At 29.1% G+C, this 17536-nt stretch overlaps 3 protein-coding genes across 3 annotated transcripts; all 3 read left to right on the top strand.

Moving 5' to 3' along the window:
- The first annotated feature begins 687 nt into the window (after nt 1-687).
- LOC11431826 (putative pectinesterase 52) lies at nt 688-3776 on the top strand. The gene is made up of 5 exons (XM_003617092.4): nt 688-931; nt 1799-1949; nt 2064-2252; nt 2373-2614; nt 3455-3776. The coding sequence occupies exons 1-5, from the start codon at nt 708-710 to the stop codon at nt 3621-3623; spliced, it is 975 nt and encodes a 324-aa protein (XP_003617140.2). The 5' UTR covers nt 688-707; the 3' UTR covers nt 3624-3776.
- A 793-nt stretch (nt 3777-4569) lies between these two features.
- On the top strand, nt 4570-7845 carry LOC11434724 (putative pectinesterase 52). Its single transcript, XM_024785018.2, has 5 exons — nt 4570-4613; nt 6227-6380; nt 6525-6713; nt 7283-7524; nt 7665-7845. The coding sequence occupies exons 1-5, from the start codon at nt 4570-4572 to the stop codon at nt 7843-7845; spliced, it is 810 nt and encodes a 269-aa protein (XP_024640786.2).
- A 4764-nt stretch (nt 7846-12609) lies between these two features.
- LOC120580695 (putative pectinesterase 52) lies at nt 12610-15425 on the top strand. The gene is made up of 5 exons (XM_039834763.1): nt 12610-12617; nt 12945-13095; nt 13466-13654; nt 14865-15106; nt 15248-15425. Exons 1-5 carry the CDS (start codon nt 12610-12612, stop codon nt 15423-15425), a joined length of 768 nt encoding a protein of 255 aa, XP_039690697.1.
- Nucleotides 15426-17536: the final 2111 nt, after the last annotated feature.

Here is a 17536-nt window from a genome sequence, read left to right as displayed (position 1 = left end):
TAGAAATAAATTATGAATTTGATGTAGAAAAAGTCAATGTTTAAAGTTTCAAGATGTTGAATACACTATTTTCAAGATAAACTTTTTTTAAGACACTTGTTAACATTTTCCTAAAAAAAAAATACTACTAACTTGTGTTTTTAGGATACAAATTACGAAACCAAAATTAAAAATAAAATTTTAAAAATTATGTATTCTTAATTTTGAAAACTTTAAATTTTATCTTTTTTTTTTGTCAGGTAGCCTAGTGACTAGAATTCACCTTATAAGCTGAATAAATGCATTGTCAGGTGTTCGGGGTTCGCCCTGCATATCATATCATAATGCATTGTCCTACCAATTGAGCATTTATTGAATAATTTATTTTTTAAATATACAAGTGTGAAAAACTTATATCTACAAATATTTAAGATGTGTTTTAAAAAATATTTAAGATGTGTTTGACCCTCGTTTTTTGGAACTTCTCTTCTCCTTAAATGGAGAAGTTGGAACAAACGAAATTTTTAAAAAGCTTTCTCAAAATAAGTAACTTGTTTTTTAATGAACAAAAATAGGTCAAAATTAGCCTCGTTTTTTTGCATGATAACGTTATCTAGTAGAAGTGAGGAAAGAATACACTTAATTTTTCCAAGTTCGTATATATACAAGGGACAAGTGAAAAGGTTGTTCATAATGTCACACAACTCACTCAACACAAATCAACTATAATGGGTTTTCCTCCTCAACAAAAGATTTTCCATCTGATCATATTCTTTGGTTATTGTTTTTGTCTTGGTAGAGCCATTGATTGTGGTGGAAATCATGTTACAAATATCATTGTTGTTGATCAACAAGGAAGAGGAGCATTCAAAATGATTCAACATGCCATTGATTCAATAGTGAATAACAATAATCAGTGGGTTAAGATTCACATAAATCCTGGAAAATATGTGTAAGTTATTTTTTATTTATTTAATTTATTTGAAATAAAAATACATGTAAGTTGTTTTTTCTTTTGAATAACTTTTATATATATAACCACACGTAAGTTGTTGTTACATTGTTAAGTTCACCTAAATTTTAAGACTCAATCCATTTAATTTATATGAAGGATCTAATTCATATGCTCTATCAAATATCACATCTGTTGCAATTTTAAGCTCAAGCCATAACTTCTACCCTTCAAATGGTAATTTTTGGCATTAGAAGAGGTATTTACTCTTTCAATTAGACAACAATTCATCATTTATTGAGCCAAAATCACAATTTTAAAAATACAATATATGCATGATCCCGTTCGAACCCCAAACTCCCCACTAATTCATTTTATATGAGTAAATTTCAAGTCATCTAGGTTAATTGACAAAATAAGAATATAAATTTTAGGTTGAGATCAAAATTACACCAAATGCGTTAGTTAAGGGGCAAACAAATTTGATTTTAAAATGTGAAAGACAATTTTTATGATAACCGATCCATTGTTGAAAAAGTTTGACTTTCATAATATCTAATGTAAAAGTTTATAAAAAGAGAGTTTGTGATTGGTTGACCGTTTAACAAGTTTAAGCGTCAAAATTATTATAAAATATCAGAGTAAGGGTTTGTTTGATTGTATTTGGTTTTTAAAATTATTTTGTAAAATTGTTTAATACAAAATTTGTTGCAAAAACAAGGTTATAAGTAACACATGCAAATTTTACAAAACAAATTTTTCTCTTTTATAATTTTCAAAAACTAAAAGAGTTTTTAAGAAGATAAATCAAACACATCCTAAATTTAAATTTAGATTTTCTCATGTTTTAATTATTTGATTGTGTAGGGAAAATATTTATATTCCCAACGACAAACCATGCATCATTTTAGAAGGATCTGATAGAATAACCACAATAGTTAGTCATGGTGATAGACAAGCAACAACAACATTTGTTTCAAATCCACCTAATGTGATTTTGAGTGGTATTACATTTGAGGTAAATACAACAAAAATGGCTAGAGCAATAACTTCTTTATTCTTAGTAAATTAGTAATGATGCCAAAATTTAACAACTTGCATAAATAATTCATTGTTATATATGCAATTGCAGAATACATTTGGAAGTGATGGAGCAGCTGTAGCTGCTACTATAAGTGGTGATAAATCAGCAATATTTAACTGTGGTTTCTTGGGTTATCAAGATACTTTGTGGGATAGAACGGGACGTCATTATTTTAAGAATTGTTATATTCAGGGTGACGTTGACTTTATTTTTGGTGAAGCTCAATCTTTTTACGAGGTAATAATATATTTACAAGATTTTATTTTAGACCCTTTAAAAGTATCATGCAGTTCTTCAAATTTTGCTTTTGGTTTTAATGGTTGATTTTAGTCTCAGTAAAGTTTGTTGATATTGTAGGATTGTGTGATAAATGCAACACAAGATATATCTAAATTTTCGGGATATATCACTGCCCAATTTAGGAATTCATCAAATGAACCAAGTGGTTTTGTTTTTAGAGGAGGACGCATTGACGGAATTGGGAAAGTGAATCTAGGAAGGGCATGGGGCCCTTATTCAAGAGTTATATTTTGGGAAACATACCTTTCTTCGGTTGTACTTCCTCAAGGATGGGATGCTTGGGACTACAAAGGCCATGAGTAAGTTTTTTATTCATTGAAAATGATTAACATGCATATATAGGGTATATCATAGATAGGTAGGACTAGGAGGGTTTGAATCTATCAAGTTAAAGCGAGTGAGGATAAGGTAATGCAACTCATTATAAGATTTATAATTATAGAGGTGAAACCAAATTTAGAAAGAATAAGTTTCATAAAATCCCAATATATTATATCATATGCTTTCTTGAAGTCAACCTTAAACAACAATAAGCCTTTTTTTTTTTTTTTTTTACCTTTCTTCTTATATACATGTGATGTACAACTTCTTGGACAATAACGGTGTTATCAACTTCTTGGACAGTAACTTCATATTGTGTTAGAGGGTTTGATCCTAGCATTCCTCGTACCTCTATTAGGTATAAAGGAGCTAATGAAATCATCGAAGAAGGGTCTGATACGCACGCCTGACAAACTACTTAAAAATAGTCTTGAACAAAACATTGTACAAACCGATAGGGCGAAAATCTACAAGACTCTTGGTCAAAACATTATCAGAGAAGTGATTGATGTTTTTTAGAGAATTCTGGTGGTTGATTAAGAACATTCTTTTTCATTGACTATTATTCCAAGATAAATGTCATGTTTAACTTTTTTCATTGTTCCAACCTTTTACCTTTATATACATGCCTAGTACATTAAATGAATTAGATTGATGAGTCATGCTCATACCCCCTTAATTAATACTTTTTTTTTTTTTGTGACAAGTTCATGTTTTTATGCATAAAATGACCTTTTTCAGGTGTATCTTGGTATGTCTTAGACAATATTTTCCACCATGTCTTGTAACTTATATGAATTCTTAAACAAATGATGCAGAAACAACTTCGTCTATGCTGAAGTTGATTGTACAGGACCAGGGTCCAATACTAAAGGGCGTGTACCTTGGGAGAAGAAGCCGAATGAAATAAACATAAATGATTATTCTTTATCATCTTTCATAAATGAAGATGGATGGCTTAACAATATACCAAATATATTTCTATAATTTACTTTACATAGGCTGAGTTGAGATATTGATATACACAAATAAGGTATATTGAATCAACTTCTCTACTTTGAATGCCAGCTCGTTCCATTATTAGTTTTTCAATAAAATAGTTGTTACGAATCTTGTAGTTATTCTAGGGGTTATTCTAAATATTGCAGCAATTCTGCACCTATCAATTATATTATATTCGTTCAAAAAATAAAAAAAAATTACACTATATAGTAGGGTTGACTAGGTTTTTATTTTTTTTTTTTTAAGGAAGGATTGACTAGGTTTATTTCTAGTCAAAGTTGAGGAGAATTTGAATGGATTTAAACGGTTGCGAATTATGTTATCTTACCTACAACTACAAAACATGACACTACCTTTATTTCAAAATAGTAACTTCATATTGAGTTTAATGTTTTCTAATCAAACACAAAATTTATGAAATTTTTATCCCTTCATTATTTACACCCTAACCTTGTCACCAAAATTTCAGTACCTTAACTTTTAAGCTAAATACATAACAAAGCTTAAGCTTAATCATTTAAAGAAACAAAAACTTATTAGAAAAAAAGCTGAGTGGATATAGAAGTTGACAAGTGGTTCATTGTGGTAGTGTTCATGCTCTAGCATAAGCATCTATCAATTACACTATTCGCAAAACTTTTACAAACATTTCTCATTGTATTTGAAATATTATCATGAATAAAATGTGTTAAATTTTGTTCGAGTAAAAAAAAAAGTTGCTATAACATCCCAGTCCTGTACAACATTGAGGTTGTTTTACTTTTCTTAATTTTTATAATAAAAACCAAATAAAAAATTATTACAATATTTTGTATAAATATTTAATGTTAGAAATTTATATATAGACATTACTCTTACTATTGAAAATTTATGGATCCATCACCTTTTACCCATATTATGCTAACCCAAAAAGAAAACTATTATTAGTATTATGACTGGAAATACATTTGTGGACTACGAATCTACGATACATATGTTTTCCTTTCTTTTTAGGCTTATAAATAAGAAAACAATTTCACAGTAAAAGAAATAAAATTAAGAAAACAATTTTAGTGATTTTTCCTCCATGTTCATGAACCTCTTGAATTATTCCAAATGGTAGAAAAAAAATTACATCAATTAAAATATTTAATATCTTTTTTTTTTGAAAGAAATATTTAATATCAATTAAATATTTTCAATGATTTTGACTCAAACTTTTTTAATAGTTAACATTCAATTATATATAAGTGAAAAGGTTGATCATAATGTCACTACTCACTCCACACAAATCAACTATAATTTGGTTATCTCTTCGACCAATGATTTTCCATTTGATCATATTCATTGGTTATTGTTTTTGTCTTGGTATAGCCATTGACTGTGGTGGAAATCATGTTACAAATACCATTATTGTTGATCAACAAGGAAGGGGGGCATTCAAAATGATTCAGCCTGCCATTGATTCAATAAAAAACAAAAATGATCATTGGGTTAAAATTCACATAAATCCTGGAAAATACGTGTAAGTTGTTTTTTTGTTTTTTGTTTTTGTTTTAAGGAAACATGTATACTGTTTTTCTTAAGGGAGGAAACATGCACACTGTTGTTACTTGTTAAGTTCACATAAAATATTAAGCATCCAATTCATATGCACTCACGCTTCCGGCGGAGTTGCATATGGATTTCTATCGAGATAGAATTGGCTTACTCAATTATAGATTTTCGTAGTCGTTTTATTTCATGTTTCCTTTTGTTTTTTTTTTTAGGGTTTTGGCCTAGTCCCCCTCTCCTTGTATATATATATTTTTTCCCTTTTTTAATAAATTTTTAGGCTTTGTTTGGGAGTTTGGAGGGGAGGGTTTTGAAAAAAAGGAAGGAGCAAGTGGAAGAAATAGAAGACATTGAGAGGAGAGGGCTTTGGAGGTTAATATTTTACTCATAATAAAAAATTCCCCCTCATTTGGGGGAACTCAAAAATTGTACAAGGGTTTTGGAGGTTATGAAGGGTTTATATGAATTTTTCAAATTCAATCTATGTTATTATAATATTCTTAAAATTAAAAGTATATTAATCATAAGTATTAGTTTATCATTCTCTAAAAAACTGTTCTTTCAAAAAATGTGAATTTTTTGTCCATTTTTCTATATTTCCAACCTCCCAAAGCCCTCCCCTCCCTTCCCCTCCAAACTCCCAAACAAAACCTTAAAGTTTGGCAGGCAGAGGATAGAGGCTTCCCAGGATACCAACCTAGTTGGGATGTCGGTGTTGCCTTCTGATGTCCGTCTCTCTCCCTACTTAGAAAATAAAATTCATATGCACTGACAATGTATATTTTTAACATCATTAGTCAACTATAATTGTTTTGGATTGTTGAAAATGTTTGATTTTTGTCATATTTAATTTAAAAGTCATACAAATGATGATTTTTGATTGATTGAATGTGTCTATAATTTTTTTTTGATTTACATGCTTCGAAATTATTATTAAACATTAAAGTAAAGGTTTGTTTGATTATAATTTCGAAGCATATAAATAAAAAAATCAAACCGTTTTGTAGGATAGTTTTGAAAACCGTTTTCTTATTTTTTTTATTTTGGTTTTGTAGGGAACATGTTAATATTCCCTATGACAAACCGTGCATCATTTTAGAAGGATCTGACAGAAAAACCACAACAATTACTTATGGTGATGAGAATATTGCAACACCAACATTCTTTTCATTTCCACCTAATGTGATTTTGAGTGGTATTACATTTGAGGTAAATTAGTGATTATGTTGGTTTCTCATGTTCTAACATTCGATATCCTGATTAATTTTATTTTACTTTATTTTAATTTTTCTTATCTCACAAAGCAACAATCTTCATACCTTGTAGATTTAATTCATTGTTGTACAATTGCAGAATACATTTGGAAATAGCGAACCAGCAGTAGCTGCTATTATAAATGGTGATAAATCTGCTGTATTTAACTGTGGTTTCTTAGGTTATCAAGATACTTTGTTTGATGCAATGGGACGTCATTATTATAAAAATTGTTATATTCAAGGTGAAGTTGATTTCATTTTTGGTGAAGCCCAGTCTTATTTTGAGGTAATAATAATAATAATATAATGATAATACTTGACCAAAAATAAAATGAAATAATGATAATAATAATAATAGTAACAATAACAATAATAATAATAATACATATTACTTCTTTTAAAAAAATAAATATTTATAATATTTTTTATTGTCTTAAAATATATAATTTTTATTCATTATAATTTTTTTCTTTTTATAGTCGTAAAATGTGGTAAAATAATGATAATATTTTTTTCTTTTCTTTTTGTAGAATATGTTTTTATTTTAGTCTCTAAATTTTTGTTCATAATGAAATTATCCCTTCTAATATTTATTTTAGTCTTCATTTGAGGGACTAAAATTAAATATTCTACAAATTTTACAAGGATTAAAACAAAATAATAAAGGACAAAAGTGATATAACTATAATGACTAAAAAAAACAAAAATTACAAAGACTAAAAACAAAAATGACATATATACAGGGATTAAAAAACATATTTAAATTTTAACTTATTTACAATTTTTTTCATTAATTTCTATCTTTGATACCTTGTTCAAAAAATGAAACAACGAGATTTTTTTTACCTGTTCCAGGAATGTGTGATAAATGCAACACAAGATAGTTCTAAACCTCCAGGTTTTATCACAGCACAACGTAGGAATTCATCAACCGAACCATCTGGTTTTGTTTTTAGAGGAGGAGAAGTTACTGGGATTGGTAAAGTGAATTTAGGAAGAGCATATGGCCCTTATTCAAGAGTTATATTTTGGGAAACATACCTTTCTTCAGTGGTACTTTCAGGAGGATGGGATCCTTGGAAATATGGAGGCCATGAGTAAGTTTTAATGATTAAATACTTTTTTTTTTATGCATAAGAATGACCATTTTTGGGTGCATATATTATTGGAATGTGTCATAATAGACAATCTTTTCATTATTTTTTTAGCTTATGTTAATTGAAACAAAATGATGCAGAAAGAACTTCATCTATGCTGAAGTGGATTGTACTGGACCAGGATCTAATACTCAAGGGCGTGTACCATGGGAGAAGAAGCCGAATGAAATAAATATAAATGATTATTCTTTATCATCTTTCATAAATGAAGATAGATGGCTTAACAATATACCAACTATACAGAAAAAGGATTATTCTTGAGTCAGCTTCTCTACTTGATTGGATTATTCCAATACTAGTTTTTCAATAAAATAAGTATTTGCAGGAATCTTGCAGTTATGCTAGGGTTTATTTTCATTATGTTTGAAAATTTTGTAGCGATTCTGCAGCTATCAGATTCATTATATAGTAAGATTGATTAAATTGATTTATCCGAAATGATTGTCTTTGAACCATTACAATTGGAAAATTGCTCTTCTCCCAACAAAAAACGCTCACTCACATACAAATTAAACTGACCAAAATACGCCCACGTGAGTTAACTTACGTAGGTGTTAAACCAACGTGACTTAAGTGACGTTCAATATCCAACTCACGCAGGTTATAACTCAGCGTGAGTTAACTCACGCGGGAGTATTTTAGTCAGTTTGTATGGGAGTGAACGTCTTTTTTGGGAGAAGAGCAATTTTCTTACAATTGATTTGCGGAAGCACAATTGAAAGCCAAAACACAGCACAATCTCTACAATATCTTTGTTCTTTTACTTTTTGAAGAAGCTAAATTAGCCCACGCAAATTAGCACCGGAGAAAATCGAATCTGAGACCTCAAGAACTACCGAGACCACTGAGAGAAAGCCATGCAAATTTAGAACATTCCGTTGTCCTAAATAACAAAAACTTCCAATTATGCCAATTTTGTAGAGAGCCTAATATGGAAACTAACTTCAGGTGAGGCCACAGATGTAGAACATAACGCTTTCTTGTTATAATGGTTTAGGGTGATGTAAATGAGAATCTGGCTAGGGTTTTGATGGAAAGAGACCTGCTTTGTGGTTTGAAACGAGCTGGGAGCAAAACCATAAAGACTTCAGCAAGGAAATGAGGGTTCTTCAAAACATGCTTTGTGGTTGGCTATATATTCCTCAATATGTGTAGGTAGGATCTAGGAGGTCCTCGATATGTTTTTGTTATTTTACTCGGTGAAGCCCTTTTTGTCTTGGGTTAAATAAGTAAATATTTTCCTTAAATATACCAATATTCGATTTTAGTTCCTCTAAAATTTTCTTTAGGCTTTTGGTCCCTTAAAAAAAATTTATTAATGAAATTAATCCCTATTTTTAGTCAACTCATGTCTAACCTTCATATTTTTTAATGAAATTTTCCATAAATGGGTAGAAAATTATGACAATATTTTTCAAAAAAAGTTAGAATTTTTTAACATAACATGAATTTAATATGAATTTTTTAGTACCAAAAATATTAAAATTCATATTTAATTCATGCTTTGTTAAAAAATTCTATTTTTTTTGGGAGAGATTCATAATATTCTATCATTTTCTCGAAAATTTCATTGAAAAATATAAAGGTTAGACATGAGTTGAATAAAAAGTAGGGATTATTTTCATAGATGAATTTTTTTAGAGAGACAAAAAACCTAAAGAATATTTTAGAGGGACTTAAATCAAATATTGATATATTTAGACTGATCATTTACTTATTTAACCCTTTTGTCTTGATAATTATACACGTTACAATAGTAAAATCTTTGCCACCGTTACCTTGACTTTTACCGTTTTGACATTTTTTCTACGACCCTTGAATTTCTCAAGATTTTCTTCATGAGTATGGTCATCAATCTCTGTCTTAACCTTTTATGCTCTATCAAATAAATAAATGAATATCGTTTATTTTTTGTCGGATAAAATATCTATTGAAATAAAATCGCTAATGTCATATGATTGGTTCACCAAATCTTCAACATCCACATTTGGAATACTCCTATATTAATGTTGGATCCCCATAAATTGACCTCTACATTAAATATCGTCTGAGACGACCTACCAGGCTGCCACCACTATCATGCCCTTCAAAATCTCCCTCCATCACTCTCCTTGGTTTTTGAACTATTGTTCAAGGACCAGACCCATCACTATTGTAACGTGTGAATAGCTTCAAATTCCACTTTGTTATTCCTATCTTAGTTAGTAACAATTAATAAACTTAACCTATTTGGGTTGGCAATTAATCAACATTTATAACAATTGTTTCGTAGGTAGGATCCAACTCGACACATAGCTATGCATATTATCAAACGTTACCTAAGCAACGTATTTCTATCCCCCTTCACATTCCTCCTTTATTATACTCCCTCCGTTTCTTTTTAAGTGCCTCTTTTGAATAATTTTTTTTTCCTATTTAACTGTCACTTTCAAAGTTATGCATCATTAAATGTTGTTTTACCAATATTATCCTTTGTTATTTATTGCGGAGAGAGAAATATATGAAATGATATGTTAAATTAATAAGGTTATTATACTAAAAGTATACTCCCTCCGTTCCTTTTTAAGTGTCACTTTTGGAGAAATTTTTTTGTTCATATTTAACTGTCACTTTCAAAGTTCAATGCAACAATAAATGTTGTTTTACCAACATTACCCTTAGTTATTTATTGTGGAGAGAGAAATATATGAAATAAGATATTACATGATTAAGGCGATTATAGTAAAAGTATAAATTATTGTATAAGAAAAAGTAACATTTATTGAGTGTCTTAGTTTGTGTAAAATGTCAAAAAGTGACGGTTAAAAAGGAACTGAGGTAGTAACTTATTGCATCAAAAGTAGAAACAATTATTGATTGTCTTGTTTTGTGTAAAATGTTAAAAAGTGACAATTAAAAAGGAACGGAGATATAGTAATCAATAAAATTATAAGATAGTGTTCATAAACTAACCACTTACCTTATATTAAAGCCATAGACTATTCTTCCTTTATGCGTAAAAGTGACAGAGAAACGGTCTTGCCCTATATCAACACATTTTTTTTACAGCAGCCTATTCTTCTATCAAATTTGAAGTATAAAAAATACAAGTTACAAATTGATTAAAATAAAAAATACAAGTTACAAATTGATTAAAATAATAATAAAAATTACAATCGTTTTTCATAGGTCTATTTTTCTATCAAATTTGAAGTATAAAAAATACAAGTTACAAAATGATTAAAATAATGATAAAAATTACAATCGTTTTTCGTTTTTCATAGGTTCTCTCCTCTAAAGATAGCTTATTCAAACCAAATTGTTTGGGCTCCAGTGGCAAGGAGCTCCTTCTAAGGATGTACTTGAGGAATACCGGGTTCAATTCCCAAGGGGAACAACGTTTGGTCAGTGCGCATTCTTCTACGCACCGTTAAAACAAATAATTACCATACTGATTTTATGAGAGAATATCTTATTTTATTGAGAACAAGAGTTTGGTTTTATATAACCTTACACATAATTCAAAAATGGAAAGCGTGAGAATAGATGCAACCACATTACAAGCCTTATAATGTGTAGACTATGTTCCAAGAGAAAACTAAGTCATACTTCCTAATAATAGAAATATATTAAATATAACCACAACATAATCTAACACGCACGAGTCGGATTAGTCGCCCACCTTTGATGGGTCGGAAACCGATGCAAAAGCAAAAAAAAAAGAAAAAGATATCTTATCCGAGGCATGTCGTACACTAAATGTAGACACCTCTTTTAACCAAGACAATAATTTTGATTCGTTGCGTTGGGGGTCTCCCCGTTTTGCAAAAACTATGAAAGAATGAGTTAGTTATTTGGATAATGTACATGTAGGGCGAAGTTATAAATAAAATTATAAATTATAAATTTATAATATAGACAGTGATTAAGGTGTTATAACATCCCGGTCCCGTACAACATTGAGTTGTTTATTGTAATAATTTTTAATTTGGATTTTATTATGAAAAACATATTATGGAAATAACTTTTGGATTACGAGACATATGTTTTCATTTTTATTTTTTTTGAAAATTTTACATAGTTATTGACACCTTTATACACCCCATGTAGTAAGAAGAAAGAAGAGGAGATGAATGAGAAAGTGTGCTTGTGTTGGATCCACGTAGCTACGTGTCTGATTTTTGTGTGGGTATTAAGAGGTGTATTGACACCTAAGATTGTCTATGTATCATAACTCTTTCTTTTTAGGCAGCTAAATATGAAAACAATTTGGTAAAAGAAATTTTCTTTTTGAAGGAAATTTCACCGTAAAAGAATAAAATTAAGAAAAGAATATCAATGTTTTTTCCTCCATGTTCATGAATGTGACGAATTATTCCAAATGGGAACAAAAAAGCACTTCAATTAAAAATATTTAATATCTTATTTTTTTTGGAAGAAATATTTAATATCTTATTATTTTAGATGATTTTGACACAGACTTTCTGAATACCTAACATTCAATTCGTAAGACTTATTATTTTCAATAGCCATTAAGGGAAAAGGAAACTGAAGAATATATAATTAATTTTCCAAGCATATATAAGTGAGAAGGTTGTTCATAATGTCACTACTCACTCGATACAAATCAACTATAATATGGTTAATTATATATCTTCTCGACCAATGATTTTTCAATTGATCATATTCATTAGTTGTTGTTTTTGTCTTGGTATAGCCATTGACTGTGGTGGAAATCATGTTAGAAATGCCATTATTGTTGATCAACAAGGAAAAGGGGAATTCAAAAAGATTCAGCCTGCCATTGATTCAATAAAAAACAAAAATGATCATTGGGTTAAAATTCACATAAATCCTGGAAAATACGTGTAAGTTTTTATTATTATTATTATTTTGACTCACAAATACACGAAAGTTGCTTTTTTTGTTTTGTTTTGAGGGAACAATATATACATCGTTGTTACTTGTTAAGTGCATCTAATTCATATATAGGGATGACAATTAGATCCAAATTCAATCAATATGCATCTTTAAAAAATATTCACAATGGACGGGTAACTACACACATTGTAATTACCCGCAGCCAGGACATTACATGTTGCAAGGGTTTGTTTGATTATATTTCGGTTTTTGAGTTTTTAGAAGTTATTTTGTACAATAGTTTCGATTTTTTTTTTCTTTTAAGACAAGTATTTTTATTTATTTATTTATTTTGTTTCAGAAACAAGAAAATAAGAAGCAACTTTGCAGAACAACTTTTTTGAAGAAGCTTTACAGAACATCTTCTTTTTCTTTTAAAGTTTTTAAAAAATGAAATCAAGCATATCCTACATATTTTTTTCATTTTCATTTTCTTATTTTTGTTTTGTTTTGTTTTGCAGGGAAAATGTTAATATTCCCTATGACAAACCGTGCATCATTTTAGAAGGATCTGACAGAAAAACCACAAAAATTACTTATGGTGATGGGAAAGCAACAACAACATTCTTTTCATTTCCACCTAATGTGATTTTGAGTGGTATTACATTTGAGGTAAACACAAGAAAGCAACAATTTTTATTTTCTTTTAATAAAAAAATGTTAGTAAATTACTCCCTCCGGTCATTATTATAAGCAAAAAAACTACTTTATAGATTTCTTGAATGAGTGATGTTTGTAACCATTAACATATATGTGGTCTATATTAATGGTCACATACATCACTCATTCAATTAACCTATAAAGTAGTAGTTTTTTTTGCTTATAATAATGACCGGAGGAAGCAGTGATTATGTTGGTTTCTCAGGTTCTAACCTTTAATATCTTGATGAATTTTATAATTTTATTTTATTTTAATTTTTCTCATCTCACATTGCAATTATCTTAATAACTTGCATATATAATTCTTGTTGTGCAATTGCAGAATACATTTGGAAATGAAGGACCAGCAATAGCTGCTATTATAAATGGTGATAAATCTGCTGTTTTTGACTGTGGTTTTTTAGGTTATCAAGATACTTTGTTTGATGCAACGGGGCGTCACTATTTTAAGAATTGTTATATTCAGGGTGAAGTTGACTTCATTTTTGGTGAAGCCCAATCTTATTTTGAGGTAGTAAATAGTATTAATAATAAATGTAATAATAGTACATATTTACAATATTTTTCATTAATTTTTTATTCATTATAATTTTTTTTTCCTTTTTATAGTTGCAAATATCCACATTTTACTTTTGGTCCTTGGTGTTTTATTTTAGTCTCTAAAAATTTTGTTCAAATTGAAATCATCCCTTTTAGTATTTTTATTATTCTTTATTTTGAGAGACTAAAATGAAATATTCTGCATTTTATATGAATCAATTTCGATATGAACAAATTTTACAAGGACTGAAACAAAATAATAAGGGACAAAAGTAATAAATTTGTGAACAAAACAAAAATCACCAAGGTTAAAAACAAAGTGAGGTGTACCGGTACTCTCGCTTCATAATTTTACAAATTAAAGATCATTTTTCATGTAAGAAATAACTATTTTTCAATATTTATATTTTATAGAACTTCATTTCGTAAGAAAAAACATCATTTCATTGTTTATAAGAATCATAATATTTTTTTTACATAATATCGTAAAAAATAATCAATGTTCTTCAACATGAGTGATAAAAATTCAAAAAATATTAATTTTATTTCGTTACTTTTGATAAATAAGATTTAGTTATTATAACTTTAAGTGATAAAAAAATAATATTTTTCTTCAAAAACAACTCATTTAACTATTAATTTAAAGAGTGAGTGTATTGACACACTCAAATATATTGGATGTACCATAGAATTTGCCTATATATATGAAGGTGTCTTTTAACAAGTTATTCTATGAGCATTTTATTAAAAGACACCAACTAATTTTTATGAACGTGTCTTTTAACAAAGTTATAACTAAAAAGTGGAAATCACACCATGAGGTGTGGATTGTTAAAAGACATCTTCATGGCTGGCTTATAGCAAAACTCATATATATACAAAAGAAATTGAGAAATGATATTTTTACAACCATTTTATAACAATTTTTGTGACAACTTTCTCTATCATACTCACATTATATTTTTACCTTCTCTCTCTATTACTTTGATTTTGTGCCAATGTATATACTTTTCTTTGTAAAAACATGATTGTCTATTTGGTTGTCAAGCAAATAGATGTTCAAATAACACTACTCAAAGAAATTATTTAAATTTATTTACAATTTTTATTTTTCATTATTTCTAACAATTTATAAACTTGTTCAAAAAATGAAACAATGAGATTTTTTTTACCTGTTCCAGGAATGTGTGATAAACGCAACACAAGATAGTTCTAAACCTCCAGGTTTTATCACAGCACAACGTAGGAATTCATCAACCGAACCATCTGGTTTTGTTTTTAGAGGAGGAGAAGTTACTGGGATTGGTAAAGTGAATTTAGGAAGAGCATATGGCCCTTATTCAAGAGTTATATTTTGGGAAACATACCTTTCTTCAGTGGTACTTTCAGGAGGATGGGATCCTTGGAAATATGGAGGCCATGAGTAAGTTTTAATGATTAAATACTTTTTTTTTTATGCATAAGAATGACCATTTTTGGGTGCATATATTATTGGAATGTGTCATAATAGACAATCTTTTCATTATTTTTTTAGCTTATGTTAATTGAAAACAAAATGATGCAGAAAGAACTTCATCTATGCTGAAGTGGATTGTACTGGACCAGGATCTAATACTCAAGGGCGTGTACCATGGGAGAAGAAGCCGAATGAAATAAATATAAATGATTATTCTTTATCATCTTTCATAAATGAAGATAGATGGCTTTCCAACATACCACCTATACATAAAAACCATGTTTAGATACCACCTTATTCCAGTACTAGCTTTTAAAATAAAATAAAATAAGTGTATGTAGGAATCTTGCAGTTATGCTAGGGTTTATTTTTGATTATGTTTCAAACTTTTGTAGCAATTCTGCACCTATCAGATTCATTATATACTAAGATTGATTAAGTTGATTTATCCGGATTGAAAGCCAAAACACAGCACAATCTCTATTCGTTAAAAGGAACATCATATTCATATACATACCGAGTTTTATGTTTGCTAACCAAACACAAATAATGAAATTGTACCCCTTCCAACATTTTACTCACCCGAGTTTCAATACCTCAACTTTTAAGCTAAATGCTTAACAAAGCTTAAGTTGAATAAAGCAAATGAAAACAAGGTGCTTGAAAATTTTCCGGGAAACTTTTCAAGTGTCCCATGTTAAATGCCACCTGAAAACAATTAGAAGAATATGTATGAGATTTTTCTGTTTGTTCTAATTACCACTGCAGACGGACACTCTCGTACCTCGTACCTGTTTGTACGCTTTAGTATTACGCTAACATATGTATACATTTATATGTTTTTAAAGACTTGCCAATAACAAAGTAGGATGTATAGTATGTTTTTCCTTTTTTCCACCACTTGATTGGATTCTCCAAGGACATGAATCCATTGAATAATACCCTGACCTTAATGAATATGTATGGTTGTTTTTATAACCAAAGCATAAGAATCATGAGCTCGACAACACCGGTTCGTCAATACTTATGTAGTAACTATTTCGAAAAATATAAACATAAAAATAACTATAGACCAAGGTCTACATAAATAAATCTACACACAAAAAAAAAAAATCACTAAAAAGTGAAAATATATTATTATTTTTTTTGTAAGATAAAAAAGTGAATATATGTTTACTGGTTGAAGTTGCGAATATAAGATATAAATATATATATAGAATTATGAAAAATAAAATTAAAGTTTAGTCAAATGTTCCAGAACAAAACACGTTAACTTAAATTATAATCTTATCCCATTGCAAATTTAGGAAGAATCACAACATCATGAGTTGAGGATTGATCACCATTTGGTAGATGTCTTAAAAAATTCCCCTCCGCTCTAATGAAGACATTAATATATGCATAGATAATTTCAGAATAATTAAGAGAAAATGAGTCATAGAACAACTTGGTGAGACAAATGTTAAGTATCTCTCATCGGTTCGAATAACGTGTCTCGAGGAATAAGGCATGCACACGCCAAAAAATGGCACAACACTTGAAAGGTTGCATAATGAAATAGAAATAGATAGCCTTTTGCTTGTCCTTGTCAAGTTGTCATTATGCAAATCTAACTTACAAACTTTTGTAAGCAAAAATCGATAAATGCATGTCTGCCGATTGAAATAAACATAGAGGGGATCATCCCAGAGTCTAATGAGGGTTTAGGTTGTCAAAACCTTTACAAATAAGGTATCTTTTAATACGTGAACGAGTATAACTGAATTTAAATGAAAAAATCTACACATGTGAAACAAAAAACAGAAAGTATCACAGTTTGGTCGTATTTTCTATATCCATGTGTTTGTTCTAGAGTTTCCTAATCAATGCACTTTATAAAATGCAACCACACAAAACAAAAACACACGTCTTCCTTTATGAATCATGTTAAGGAATTTTTAGGATTTAAAATAAAATTTAAGAAAAAATCCCACCCTATGAGCTTCTCACACGCCCTATGTAGTTCAGATTTTAGAATCCAAACTGAATAAAAACCCCATAAAACCTCCAAAAACATGTTGAAATCTTTCTAATTTTAGAATCCGAGTAGGATGGGAAAAGTAATGGTCAAAGAATCTTGAACCAAAATGAAAGGCAAAAAGAAAGAAAAAAAGATCCAATAACACATTAAACAAATATCTAGATTTTGTTGCACCTTCATTCACAACCAAGTTAATCTTCCTATTAAAAAGATTGTCAAATGAAGGGCAATATTGGTAAGAACAAATTGCTACACCAAAATTGTATGTTGCCTTTATATATTGTCATAGAAGATGCAAACAAACATTTAAGAAGAAGGGAGACCTTTGAAAGCTATTGAGTAGCATAAAAAAGAGGGGAACTGAAGGGGGTAAAATC

The sequence above is a fragment of the Medicago truncatula genome, chromosome 5 (genome assembly GCF_003473485.1).
Source record: "Medicago truncatula cultivar Jemalong A17 chromosome 5, MtrunA17r5.0-ANR, whole genome shotgun sequence".
In the NCBI taxonomy this organism is placed as follows: Eukaryota; Viridiplantae; Streptophyta; class Magnoliopsida; order Fabales; family Fabaceae; genus Medicago; species Medicago truncatula.
Note: the sequence above shows the minus strand (reverse complement) of the source record. Positions and strands in the feature narration are given on the sequence as shown.